Source organism: Chrysochloris asiatica, unplaced genomic scaffold, assembly GCF_000296735.1.
Source record: "Chrysochloris asiatica unplaced genomic scaffold, ChrAsi1.0 scaffold00058, whole genome shotgun sequence".
Classification (NCBI taxonomy): Eukaryota; Metazoa; Chordata; class Mammalia; order Afrosoricida; family Chrysochloridae; genus Chrysochloris; species Chrysochloris asiatica.
This window is the reverse complement of record NW_006408576.1, coordinates 13135687-13149766: the sequence shown is the minus strand read 5'-3', so window position 1 is coordinate 13149766 and position 14080 is coordinate 13135687. Positions and strand designations below refer to the sequence as shown.

The following is a 14080-nucleotide window of genomic DNA, read 5'->3' as shown; positions in this document are numbered from 1 at the left end:
CCTAGTGGGACAGAGGTAAATAGTGATGCATACTCAACCTTGGAACAACAGGGCTCTGGGATACAGGGATCTAGGTATAGCTAGAAGAGGGTAAATAATACTAAAATCCTTGACTGCCTTATGAATACTAGTTTCCCTTGCCTACTATTGTACAATAGACACTTGAGTGGCATAGAAAGGAATGTTGGGAAGCATGATTAGAGAAAACTTGTAAGCCTGCCTTCAGCCTATAACAAATTAGAATACCTAAAAGGGGTTCTACAACTTGCCCAGTGAAATAGGCCTTGTGCAAAGCCTTACAGACTATAGGACCTTATGTGGAATCCTGAGTCTCATCCACAACCTTGTGAGGTGAGACATTCCCACGAGAAAGGACAAGCAGACTGGAACAGCTACAGTGACAGAAGATCCATCTTCATGATGAACTTGACCTATACTCAGAGGGGTTGTTGTTGTTGTTGTTATGTGCCGTCGAGTTGGTTGGTAGTTACTCTAAATATCAACAGAGAGGGAAAGAGTCTTCAAATCAAGTATCGATGCTATCTGCTCTGTGCACAGGGTAGATAGGGACGGGCAACTTAGGCATTGGCTATCTAAAATGAGGGGGCAATAAAGGTACAAAGTGACTGGCTTACAAGAGTTTGGGGGGAAAGAAAGAGTCCCCACTGAATAGCTATCATCTTGTCTAGATGGGTCTGGTGAAAGGAGATGGGGATAAGATTTGTTAAGACTCAATAGTGAATAACTGTTATCATGACTAATCACGACTGTCACAATTGTAAAGGTAGAAGTTTTGTAACAAAAAAAGGGAGTGGTTAATCCTACAGTCCAGAAACAGAGGACCCTAGGACCATCAAGAGAGGAACACACAAATACATGCAGGACCTTATCCAGAGAAGCAGCAGCACCAGAGATGAAGGCAGAGATGGGGGCATGGAGAAGGGGAGCGGCTGAGGACTCTACATTCATCAACTAAGAAGACAAGGACTAAGAACTGGTGGCCAGGAGGAGACTTGCAGAATGTGCCCTTTGAGATGTAAATTATTATAGATGCCTGAGTGGGAAAAAAAAAAAGAAAAAAGATTTGAACAGAAAATTTCAAAAGTCAGCTCCAGAAGACCAAGTCAAATATTATAATTACATTTGTAAAGACCTGGAGTTAGAAAACCAAAAGGGAAGAACTCACTCATCATTTCTCAAGCTGAGGGAACTGAAGAAAAAATTCAAACTTCAACTTGTGGTATTGAAGGAGGCTGCTCCTAGGAAACCCTTAACAGGGTCGCTGTGAATTATAACCAACTTGATGGCACTTAACAACAACATACTTTAGTGAAATCTGTCTTTCTTGATTGTTCTGAACATTTAGAAAGAACTCATTCTAAAAATACAGTTCGTTATGTTCTGGCAAGTTTACTTATATGCTTGATAGTTCCCACTTTACAGCTTTTGTTTTTCTTTCCTTCCTGAAGTCTATTACTGGCATGTTGGAACTTCAGTATTTAGCCATTATTTTCTTATTATTGCTCCTTCAGTTGTCATTTTCTATGTCTTTTCCCCTAAGTTTTTAATGACATTACTTTTAAGACTTTCTATTTAAATTTTAATTTTAGAAATGTAATTTCTTAATTCCCCAAAACTGCTATACTGACTATATTTTTGGCATTCTATTTTTATTTCATATGGGTAGTTCTTTATCTTATCTTTCAATCATTACTAATTGCTGATGTTTTCAAGTTTTTTTATTCTTGCCTTTTCTGTTTTTGTCCCTTTATATTTGAATGAGGCAGAAAGTAGCCGATTGGAAGTTCTGCAGTTATGGAGTGGACTGGTCAAATGGTGAGTTTCACTTTAGAGTGACGTTGTGGCTGTTGTTAAGTGCATTTGAGTTGTTTCTGACTTATAACAAACCTGTATTTGGTTTCCAAAGAGTGTCTGGTGGGTTTTAACAGTGGACCTTGTGGTTAACAGTCTAGTGCTTATCCTACAATACCACATCAGACTCCTCCTAGAGTAATAGGGAGATAAATGAGATTGTTCATTTGATAATCCATAGATGCCAATATCTGTGGTCTTTTCTTGGGTCCATTTTTACCCCCAGAGAAGAATCTTCCGTCTCCTGCTTAAGTATTATGTGCCTTTCTGCTGGCATCTGAGACAGGTAGTTATCACTGTTCACTGGGCAGACTTGAAGCTGCTCAGTGTAATGTTTTTCTCCTCCTCCCTGCTATCCTTAATGGGCCTGAGTACATATCCCTCTGGTCCTGGTCCATATCCTTCAGAAATAAGCTTTCTGCCATCTAAGGGAATTAGGGAAGGGACATTGCCTGACTATGCAGGACAGAGTGATAGATCTGTCTTTAGACCGTCACCTCTCTTCTGTCTCACATCTGCCTTCTGTCTGATATGATGGTTATGGCTTCTGATTCTTCCTAAGGTTAAAGGTAATCTGATGAGTTTCTTATAGTCATTTCCCCTATAGATACAAATGTTGATGATTGCAACATTCCATAAATCACTTATAACTCAAATCTGATATCTTTTTTTTAATTTAAAGGTTTGATTTCCTTTTTTTTTTTTTAATTATTTCACTTTAATTTCTTGCAATTATTCTACTATAATTGTAGTGTTGTTGTTAAGTGCTGTTGAGTCAGTTCCAATTTATATCAACCCTGTACAGGATTGTGGTTCAAACTGGCCTAGCAGTCCAGTGCATATCCTACAGCACCACAACCCTAATGGAGCAGGGGTTAACTGTCTGGCTGTTAGTAAAAATATCAGAGATTTGAACTCGCCAGTAGCTCCATGAGAAAATTATGTGTCAATCTGTTTCTGTAAGGAATGAAAGAAAAAACAAAAACCAAATACTCTTCACTCCCTTTGTGTCAATTTTGAATCAAAGTGATCATGTGTAGGACAGAGCATAACTAGTCCTTAGGGTTTCTGAGACTACAGATCTTTAAAGGAGCAGACAACTCATGTTTCTTCTTCAGAGCAGCTGGTGGGCTTGAACGTATGACCTTGTGGTTAGCAGCCCAGTACATAGCCTACAGCTTCATTAGAGCTTCTTAGGAAACCATGTTGGGTAGTTCTACTCTATCACATGGGATTGCTATGAGGTGGAATCTACTTCACACAACAGAGGAGAAATGGAAGGGATTGGAGGTAAATATTATGATTAACTAGAAGGCCCAAAGTATCTTGAAGTTCAAAATTTTTATACAATGATATTAGAAGAGTGGAGTTCATTTGGAATTCAATTCATTTCAACTCAGTTCACTGAATCTTTATTAGCTGCTCTGTGCTACTGACCCACAACTTAGCGAGTCATTTCCAGAATGCACCCAAATACCAAAATAAATGGAAAATACAGGAAGAAGATAAGTTTAAAATATCTATAGTTAATAAGCACAAAAAGATAAATGAAAGAATTAGATATATGAAATATGAGTGGAATGACAAAATAGGACTAGGCAGACAGTAAAGAAAAACTTTGTGAACTAAGAAAATGAGGTTTTAAAAATTAAAACTAAATTAAGAAGCAATTTATTCCACTAAATGACATTTTAAGTGTTCATTTCATAGATTGTTGATGATGCTATTTGTACAGAAGCAAGACACCATGCTCAGTTTAGAGACAGAACTTCTGTAGGTTTAAAACATGAAGCAGAAAAAGAAAATATGACAAACCACAAAAATGGAAGCACATATAAGGATCAGAATTCAAAGGAACAAGCATCAGACTCCGTGACAATTTTGGACATAAGACTAGATAGAAAGATCAACTAAAATGGCAGAGAATTAAACATAAAATACCATAGAGGTTCAAGCTCTTATTTTTGGGCAAATAGAATAATATACTTCAAGGTTCCTGGAGAATATTATCCACTGAAATAATCATTCAGCAAACTAAATTTAGTATTTTCTAAGTACCAATTGCTATGGTTAGCAATATCATTTATGTAATCTCGTTGAACCTTAAATTAATCCATCAAAATAAATTATTGTCCCATTTTTAAGATGCAGGAATTGAGGACAAGAAATATTAAATGAATTATTCAAGCTCATACTGGAATATAATGGGGCAAAAACTCTGGTTCAGAATTATCTGGCTTTGAAGACTTTGATGTTTATAATTAGAATCACCATCTGCTCCTGTTTCCTATAACAGTCCTGATTTATGGTAGATCAAATGACATCTGTTAGTTATTTTTAGCAACCTCTTCATATTTAGATGTATCAATGGTTATGAGGAAATAAATTAATTCATTTCACTATTTATATTATACCAGACTGCAAAGCCATTTGAACTGCAAGGTTGGTGGTTCAAGCTCACCAGTCGCTCCTCGGAAACCCTGTATAGGGTCACTATGGGTCGCATCTGACTCGACGGCACTTAACAGCAACAACATTATACCATACTAGGAGGCCATAACTCATCTGTCAGTGGTTGTACTGTTGTGGCTTGTATGTTGCTGTGATGATGGAAGCTATTGCACTGATATTTTTAATACCAGCAGCATCACTTATGGTGTACATGTTTCAGCTGAATTTCCAGACTAAGACAGAGTAGGAATAAATGGAGCTAAATCACTGAAAACTTGATGAACACTTTCAGATATAGTGCCAGAAAATGAGTCCCTCAGGTTGGAGAGTACTCAAAATATGACTAGAGAAGAGCTATCTCCTCAAGGTAGAGTTGACTGTGATAAAATGAATGGAGTAAAGCTTTCATAATCTTCATTTGCTATTGGGGCACAACTCAAATGAGAAGTAACAGCTGTGAACATCCATTAATAATCAGAACATGAAATGTAAGAAGTATGAATTCAGGAAAATTGGAAGTTGTCAAAAATGAAAGGTAACTCATAAAGATAGATAGCCTAGGTCTTAGTGAGCTGAGGTGGATTGTTATTGGCCATTTTGTATCTGACAATCTTATGGTTTGCTATGCTGAAAATAATAAATCAAGAGGAATGGCATTTCATTCACCATCAACAAGAACATTTTAAGATATATCTTGAAGAACCATTTAGAAATCATTCAAATTTATGCATCAACCACTAACACCAGAGATGATGAAATTGAAGAATTCTACCAATTTCTTCAAGTCCCAAAGTGATGAAACAAGCACTCAAAATGTATTGCATGGTGATTGGAATGTGAAGGTTGGAAACAAAGAGGAAGGGTCAGTAGCTAGAAAATATGGTGTTGGTGATAGAAATGATGTTGGAGATTACATGATAGAATTTTTTAAGGCTAATGACTTATTCACTGTAAACATCTTTTTAAAACATAGACATTACCTGATGGAATGCACAGGAATCAAAATCTGTGGAAAGAAATGGCAAAAAAGCTCAATATCAAACAGCAAAACAAAGCCAAGGGATAACTGTGGAACAGACCATCTATTGTTTATATGTAAGTTCAGGATGAGACAGAAGAAAAATAAAGGAAGTTCACAAGAGTCAAAATATAACTTTGAACATATCCTACTTGAACTTAGAGAGTATCTCAAGAATAAATTTGATTCATTAGACACTAATTAATGAAGACCAGAAGAGCTATGGAATGATATTTAAAACATTATATAGGAAAAAGCAAACCGTCATTGAAAAGACAGGAAACAAAGAAAAGACAAAAAGTGTATATAATGAGAGACTCTGAAACTTGTTCTCCAGTGTAGATATGCTAAAATGGAGAGGCAATGGGAAAGTAAAAGAGCTAAAGAGAAAATTTCAAAGCGCACATTGAGAAGACAAAGTCAAGTATTGTAATGAAAAGTGCAAAGACCTGGATTTAGAAAACCAAAAGGTAAGAACACACTCAGCATTTCTCAAGCTGAAAGAACCAAAGAAAAAAAATTAAGTCTCAGCTTGCAATGTTGAAGGATTCAAAAGGAAAAATATCAAATGATGCAGAAAGCACCAAAAGAAGATGAAAGGTATACATAGAGTCACATAGCAAAAAGAAATGGTCAATGTTCAACCATTTCTAGAGGTAGCATATGATCAAAAACCATTGTCACTGAAGGGAGAAGTCCAAGCTGCACTGAAGGCACTGGCCAAAAACAAGACTCCAGGAATTGATGGAACACACACTGTAATTTTTCAGCAAATCAATGTAGCACTGCAGGTATTCACTCATCTGGAAAACAGCTATTTGGCCAACTGATTGGAATAAATCCATATTTGTGTCCATTCTAAGGAGAGGTGACCCAATAGAATGTGAAAATCATTGAACAATATCATGTGCAAGCAAAATTTTGCTTAAGATAATTTAAAAATGGCTGTAACAGTACCTTAAGAGAGAATTGCCAAAAGTTCAAGCCAGATTCAGAGGAGGATATGGTATGAGGGATATCATTGTTGAAGTCAGATAAATCTTGACTGAAAGCAGAGTCTGCCAGGAAGATGTCTAGTTAAGCTTTATTGTCTATGCAAAGGCTTTTTAACAGTGTGGATAGCATTGCGAAAAATGGGTATTCCAAAAAACTTATGAGGAAACTGGTCATAGACCAAGAGGCAGCTATTTGAATAGAACAAAAGGATGCTGAATGGTTTAAAATCAGAAAAGGTGTATGCTGTGCATAAGTTCACTATGGGTCGGTACTGACTCGATGGCACCTAACAACAACAACAACAACAACATGGTTGTATACTTTCGCTATATTTATTCAGTCTGTATGCTGAGCAAATACTCTGAGAAACTGTATTATATGAAGAACAACTTGGCATCAGAGCTTAAGGAAGACTCATCAGCAACCTGTGATATACAGATGATACAACCTTGCTTGCCAGAAATGAAGAGGACTTAAAATATTGATGAAGGTCTAAGACTAAAGTATTCAGTATAGAGTTCACCTCAATGTAAAGAAAACAAAAACCCTCACAACTGGACCAATAAAGAGGATCATAACAAATGGAGAAAATATTAAAGTTGTAACCAACTTAATTTTGTTTGGATTTAAAATCAATACTCATGGAAGCAGCAGTCAAGAAATCAAAGGACTTATTGCATTAGGTAAATCTGCTGCACAAGAGCTCTGTAAAGTGCTCATGAGTTAAGATATCAATTTGAAAACTAAGATGCACCTGACTCAAGCACTGATATTTTCAATAGCTTCAGTTGAATGTAAAAGTTGGACAACGAGTAAGGAAAACTGTAGAAAAACTGATGCATTTAAGTTATGATGAAAGATAAGAGTAATACTAAAAATGCCATGGGCTTCCAGAATAACAAGTATATCTATGTTGGGAGAAATACAATCAGAATGTTTCTTAGAAGCCAGGAAGGCAGGACCTGTCTCATGTACTTCAGACATGTTATCAGGAGGAGCAGTCACTGGAGAAGGACATCATACTTTTAAAGTGGAGGTTCAGTAAAAAGTGGAAGAGTCCCACTAAGATGGATTGGCATAGTGGCAGTGGGCTGAAGGATAATAAAAGTTGTGAGGATGATTTAGGAGCAGGCAGTGTTTTGTTCTGTTGTGCATAGTGTCACTATGAGGTGGAACTGACTGGACAGCACCTAATAACAACAATATACTAGGAAGCTACTGATTGTTGTAATCCAACACAAGATTTATTACTAAGAACTAAGAAGTAGGATCAAGAAGGGGCTGACTACCTTCTCCAAATGAAATTGCACTGGCTAGTGGGATAGAGTTCCTGACATGTTTGAAGAGTATATTTGGTGTGAGTGTGTGAAATAAAATGAGAAAAAAATGAAAGATGTAGTCTTAGAGATGCAGGTATGATGCTAGACATTTAATTTACAATGGTGCTCATAGCATGGAATGATGACATTTCATCTTAGATTAATAACTGGCGTTTATAATGTTTAAATTCTGTCCAGTCTTTACAAGTCAGACAAATACATAAAATATTTACATACATCTTTAGCCAGAATTGCTCTTAAGTGCCGTTGAATCTGTTCTCACTCACAGTGACCCTGTATAGGGTTTTCAAGGAGTGACTGGTAGGTTTGAATCACTGACCTCTCAGTTAGCTGTCCAGTTAGTCAAAAGACTAAAGTTTAAATTTAAATATAATACTAATTTAAACTAAATTTTCTTTATTAGTCAGAAATATTGCTTATAGGAAATGAAGCTCATACTAGAGGAGTCCTGGTGTGGCACTGAGGGTTAATGCACCAGACTGCAAAGCCGTTTGAACTGAAAGGTTGGTGGTTCAAGCTTACCAGCTGCTCCTCAGAAGTCCTATACAGGGTCGCTATGGGTCGGAACTGACTCGATGGCACTTAACAACAACATACCTTATAAGGGGGGTCTTGGTTTGGTGGTATGGGTTCATGCACTGGACTACAAAGTTGTTTTGGACCATAAAGTTGGTGGTTCAAGCTTACCAGCCACTCCTTGGAAATCCTGTACAGGGTTGCTATGGTTTAGAACCGACTTGATGACACTTAACAACAACAATATAAATTAAAAGAAGTCCTGGCATGTCAATTAGGAAAAGCACTGGACTGCTAACTCTAAGGCTGACAGTTCAAACCAACCAATCGCTCCTCAGAAACCCCATACAAGGTCTCAATGAATTGAAGCTGATGTGATGACACCTAACCACAACAACACACCTTGTAAATGTAATTAAATTTGGATTTGCTTATTTACTTACAACTGAGAGTTCATTATATAAAAATATGAAGTCTTCGCAATAGTTGAAATTTATAGGAAATTATAAGAAGTTGTTTATTTGTGCCTTCGAACTACTTTTTGAGATTGGTGTATTTGTTATAATTATCTACATTTTTAGAATATAAGACTGATATTTAGAAGGACTAAATAACTAGCAAGTAGTAGAGGCCAAACTCTGAAATAAGTCTTAGTTTTTCTCATTGTTTCATACCTCCTTATTTATTCTGCTCATTCGGTTGTACATCCACAATAATTTAATAAGCCTGAATTATTTTCTAGATATTCTCCTATGATTCAAGCTTGGCACTCAAATGCTTTGGAGATCCAGATACTAAAAATAAAGCAAATTTTAAAAATGGTATAATTTTATAAGTGTTAATTAAATGTTTGTGAAATTTTCATAAAAGGGAGAACATTAATTCTGCCTGAAGAAGAACAAGAAAAATTCTAAGGAGTTTTGAAAGTGCACCAACTAAGATTTTGGTGGCTGGTATTCCAGGAAGAGAAAATATGATCAGACAATTGATGACATATGTGTTTTGGGAGAGTGCATGCAATATGATGTATCTACATCATTTAAGGCAGTTGGAGTAGAGGATGCCTATGGCAACAAGGAGTTTGAGAAGAGTCCATGTTATCAAATTTGGTCTTCTAATCTATCTCTTGGTGTGGTGCTGTAGGATCAGCACTGGGCTGGGAACCACAAGGTCAGTAGTTCAAATCTATCAGCTGCTCTTCAGAAGCCCTATACAGTGTCTCTATGAGTTGGAACTGATTTGAAGGCAGTGAACAACAATAACAACAATCTATCTTTTGCATGATATTCTCTTGTAAGTCATCTAAGAATTAGGTAAGGAGTTAAATCACCAAACTATTTTTATAATAAGATAATGTGCTATCAATAGGTAGAACAGAGACAATGAGATGAACTACTCTAGATCTAGAGATAAATGAACTACAACATATTAGAAATAGTAAGGCAGGTATTTCTTTGACAGATAAAGTGTGGATGAGCAAGTCAACATAATGTTGAGCGAACTAAGTCAGACCCCAACACTTCATACTATATGATTTAATTTATCTAAAAATTTAAAAATGAGGTCAAATTAATCTTTGTGTTACAAGGCAAAGTAGAAATGCCCTTGGGAAAAGGGTAATGACTAGAAGGGAGTATGGACTTCTGAGGCACTAATGATATTTTGTTTCCTGACTTGAGTGTTATTTACATACTGTATTCTCTTTGTGAAACTTCATCAACTTTTATACTCAGGATATATTCAATTTGTGCATGCATGTTATATTTCAGTTAAAAACATTAATAATGGAGAGAGAGGAGCAAACAACAATGCTGACTTAGAAGGTGCTCTAAGAAAGACAGGAAGACAAAAAAGAAAGAAGGACAGATTTGGAGTGCAATATGTTGTCTTTGAATTGACATGCTGAATATACCTGAGATGTCTGAAAGATACAATGTGATGTTCAGTAAATAGTCTCGAGAGTAAAGTCATTACTAATTTGATATTGTTGTTAAACACTGTCGAATCGGTTCCAACTATAGAGACCCTTTATAGAGTTTCAGAGGAATGACTTTTGGATTTAAACTGCTGGCCTTGTGGTTAGCAGTCCAGGGCTTATCCTATAGAACCATACTGTGATTCCAAATTTGAGATATATTGTTGGTGTTCTTATTTAAACACCAATATTGCTGTTGTTGTGAAGTGCTGTCAAGTGAGTTCTAACTTATAATGACCCTGTATAGGGTTTCTAAGGAGTGACTGGTGCCCACCAGCCTTGAGGTTAGCAATTCAGTGTTTAAGTTACAACCCCATAACAGAATTTCAGATTTGAGATACTAAGGTGTTTCTGTTTTGTTTTTTAGTTTTATTGTGAATTGAGTTATAGTTTACATGATATAACATTGTGTCATTGTTTTTCCACTCAACCAATTGTATTTTGTTCCATTGCAATGATTACAATCCTCTCCATGCACCATCAATTAATAGTATTTGCCTCTATTCCCTCTCTTTTTTTTGGCATGCACACAAAACCATGCATGAATATATAATCATTTAAACAACCAAAGGGCACATTTTGCAAGCCAGCCCCCTGCACATCAGCACACAGCCTTCATCTTTGGTGTGGCTGCTTCTCTAGTGCATAGTTTATTTGTTAATTTTTTTTAGATTAATATTAAGAGCACATAATGATCCAAAATGAAAAGGCCAATCATTGTCATTCTTATGTCATAATTTGTTTGCATTTTTTGTATTTAACTTTCCTCAATAACTGTGTCCAAAAAAAAAAAAAAATTATAATAATCCATGTGTACTTTGGTATTATCTCCTCGATCCAGAGTTTGAACAAACTTAGAATGCATCATGACTGTTCTCAACCTGCCCTTTCCCAAACACTGGACAGGACAGGAGTCATGCATTTGCATATCAAAAATGGCAGGAGGGATGAGTTTGCTCTATTTATTCACAATGCCAGGCCAATATTGCAATTTAGAAAGACCTAGGTGCCCACTCCAAAATTCTCCTTGAAATTTTCTTGCAGGATGGCAACTTCACTGTGCAATGAGAAATGATAGCTCAGAGCTTTAGAGATGCTCTCCAGCCTGTGTGCATCCCTATCCCACTCTTGTCTTACCCCACTACCCTGTTGTTGAGCATTATTACTTATTTCTGTGATTCTGGACTTACCTGCTTCCTTAAGCAAAAGCAGTCCTTTCTTGGCCTCCTCGAGGGGCAACACAAAGGATGTTTTGGCAGTGTGGAAACAGAAGCCGCATTTGTAGTTGCACTGACGAGTGAAATGATAGTTGACACTAGTGGGAGTAGTAGGCAGATTGGGTTCTTCCTCTTGGTCCTCATCTTTTAATTTCTTACTTTGCTGCTGCCGTATCCTCTGCAGACCTGCTAACCAATATGTTGTCCTGAGCCAGAAGAACAGTGGAACCAGAGCCCACCACAAAGACTTGAGCTGCTGCCTGAATACATTCAGCAGTTTTCCAGCAAAACAAGCTGGCGACAGCATCCACATCATGGCCAGACACTTGGAACTGTTCTGCATGTTGAAGAGACTCACTTTATATGACTGGGGAAATCAAAAGCATCACCCAGCAATACGTCAGAGGGGAGGAAATAAACACCCTTTTAGCTGAGTTCAGTTTCAATTCTGTTTTCATAGAAATGAAAGTTGAAATACAGCCAATACTGAAGACTCAGTTCTAAGGCCAAAATTTGATAGATATTGTTTTACATTATATAATTACTTCCTAATCTACTCTAGGAGTCCTGATGTGGTGCTGTAGGATAAACTCTGGACTGCAAAGTTGGTTTGAATGGAAATTTATCAACTCAAACCCACGAAACCACTTCTCAGAAACTCTATACAGGGTCACTAAGAGAAACAATTCAACAGCACTTAACAATAACAATCTACTCTAAGGCAAGGAGTAGCTCTGTATGATAAGCACTAGACTTTGAACCACAAGACCAGTGGTCCAATTTGAAAAATTGCTGAGTCAGTGTTTGTCTGACTACAAAAATCTACTTACAAAAGCAGTTCCTCTAATTTGATATATACGTATTACTCACTCATAACATGACGATGCAAACGTTTCCACATTATCATATTTTACATGCTAAGGGCACATTACCCTTGAAGGATGATTGATGAATCGATTAGTCTCTGAGTACCTTTTAGGCAACAGTAAAATACACTGGTAACTAGCAAAATGTATGTTTTGGCCCTTGTTTAGTTATGCAGTTTCATTTATATGTTCTCATAGTATGATAACTGGTTGTTCCCATTTCCCTTCATTTCAATGCCATCTGAGTTTTTGATTGTGACATTTGCCAATTCAAACCTTTTACCTGTGACAATTCAGCAACACTGATTACATTTCATCATGCTGTGCATCCATGCCCACTATTCTTTTCCGATTTTCTCATCACTGCTAACAGAAGCTCAGTGCCCCCTAGACAATGACACCTTTCTCCCTCAATTTTACTCCTAGTAAAGTTTATTAGTTAAAAAATTAACAAATAAACCTTGGTATCTATACATTGCTGTTGTTGTGGAGTGCTGTCAAGTCAGTTCTGGTACATGTTGTTGTTGTTAAGTGCCTTCAAGTCGGTTCCGACCCATAGCGACCCTGTACAGGGTTTCCGAGGGTGTAAATCTTTGTTGTTGTTGTTTACGGGAGTAGAAAGCCTCATCTTTTTCCCGCGGAGCGGCTGGTAGTTTCGAACTGCTGACCTTAAGGTTCGCAGCCCGATTCGTAACCACTACGCTACCAGAGCTCCTTAGTTCTGGTACATAGCGACCCTGTATAGGGTTTCCAAGGAGCAGCTGGTGAGCTTGAACTGCTGACCTCGCAGTTCAAATGGCTTTGCAGTCTGGCGCATTAACCCACAGTGCCATACCAGGACTCCCTCTGTACATTAGCCTATTTTATGTAAATGGAATCATACAATATTTGACCTATTGTGAATGCTTGCATTATTTTTATTAGACATTTTCACCTAGAAGCATGCAATGCTTGTATAATATCCTTTATAAAAGGCGATGATTATTGTGGCTTGTGATTTATTTATTATTATAGTTTTCTTAGTAAGGATCATTGAATTTTTACAGAAATGTTCTTCCTTTAGTCCTCTATAACCAGAATTGTGTTTGAGCATGTAAGTCTTACGCATTCTTGATATTTGTAGAAAGGTGGGCAGAGCTGGCTCAGTGGTAGAATTCTTGCATTCCACAGAGAAGACATGAGTTGCATTCCAGGCAAGTGTACCTCAAGCTCAGCTACGACCTGAAGGATGGCTTTTTCTGTGATGTTGTACCGGTTGCAGCAGAACATTCAAACTAAGTTAGACGACTTTTGAAAACTCAGCCAATGATAATCCCAAGAATCACAATGTCGATCACTATTGTGTAAGGAGTCATCAAAATCAGTGATCAGCTTGATGACAACTAATAAGAACAAGCAGCAGAATTGTGTTTGAGCAAGTGGTCTTTGGTTTTCATGATACAGCTCTGGCAGTTAAGATTTCAACTTGTGGAGCCCTAAAGTTAATTTCACCACTTACTGTGTGATTTAGGACAAGTTATGTAATTTCTCTGGACTTTTATTTCCCCATCCCACAGACCCTTAGAAAGAAATTCACATACTCCAAAGTGTGGTTGAGGGGCTCTTACCTCCTCTCAGCTAAGCCATCTCGAGGTGCTGTAGAGCAAGCAGCCCATTCATTGGGTTTCAGCAAATCATTATCATTTGTTTTCATGTAATTAACATTCTTTGCAGCCGTAAGCAGGAAGAGTGAGCAATGAGTAAGGAGGAAAGAACATAACTATCTTCCAAAGGTCATCCATACTTTCATCTGTTTGGTATGAGCGTAATCAGTACAGTTCCATGTTCAG

At 37.1% G+C, this 14080-nt stretch overlaps 1 protein-coding gene across 1 annotated transcript in view; it reads right to left on the bottom strand.

Moving 5' to 3' along the window:
* The window catches only part of RSAD2 (radical S-adenosyl methionine domain containing 2), a 29043-nt gene extending 17345 nt beyond the window's left edge, over nucleotides 1-11698 (bottom strand). The window contains exon 1 of the mRNA XM_006863976.1: nucleotides 11359-11698. Within this exon, the coding sequence (XP_006864038.1) occupies nucleotides 11359-11698 (340 nt within the window). The remainder of the gene's footprint in view (nucleotides 1-11358) is intronic.
* Between the last annotated feature and the right edge of the window lie 2382 nt (nucleotides 11699-14080).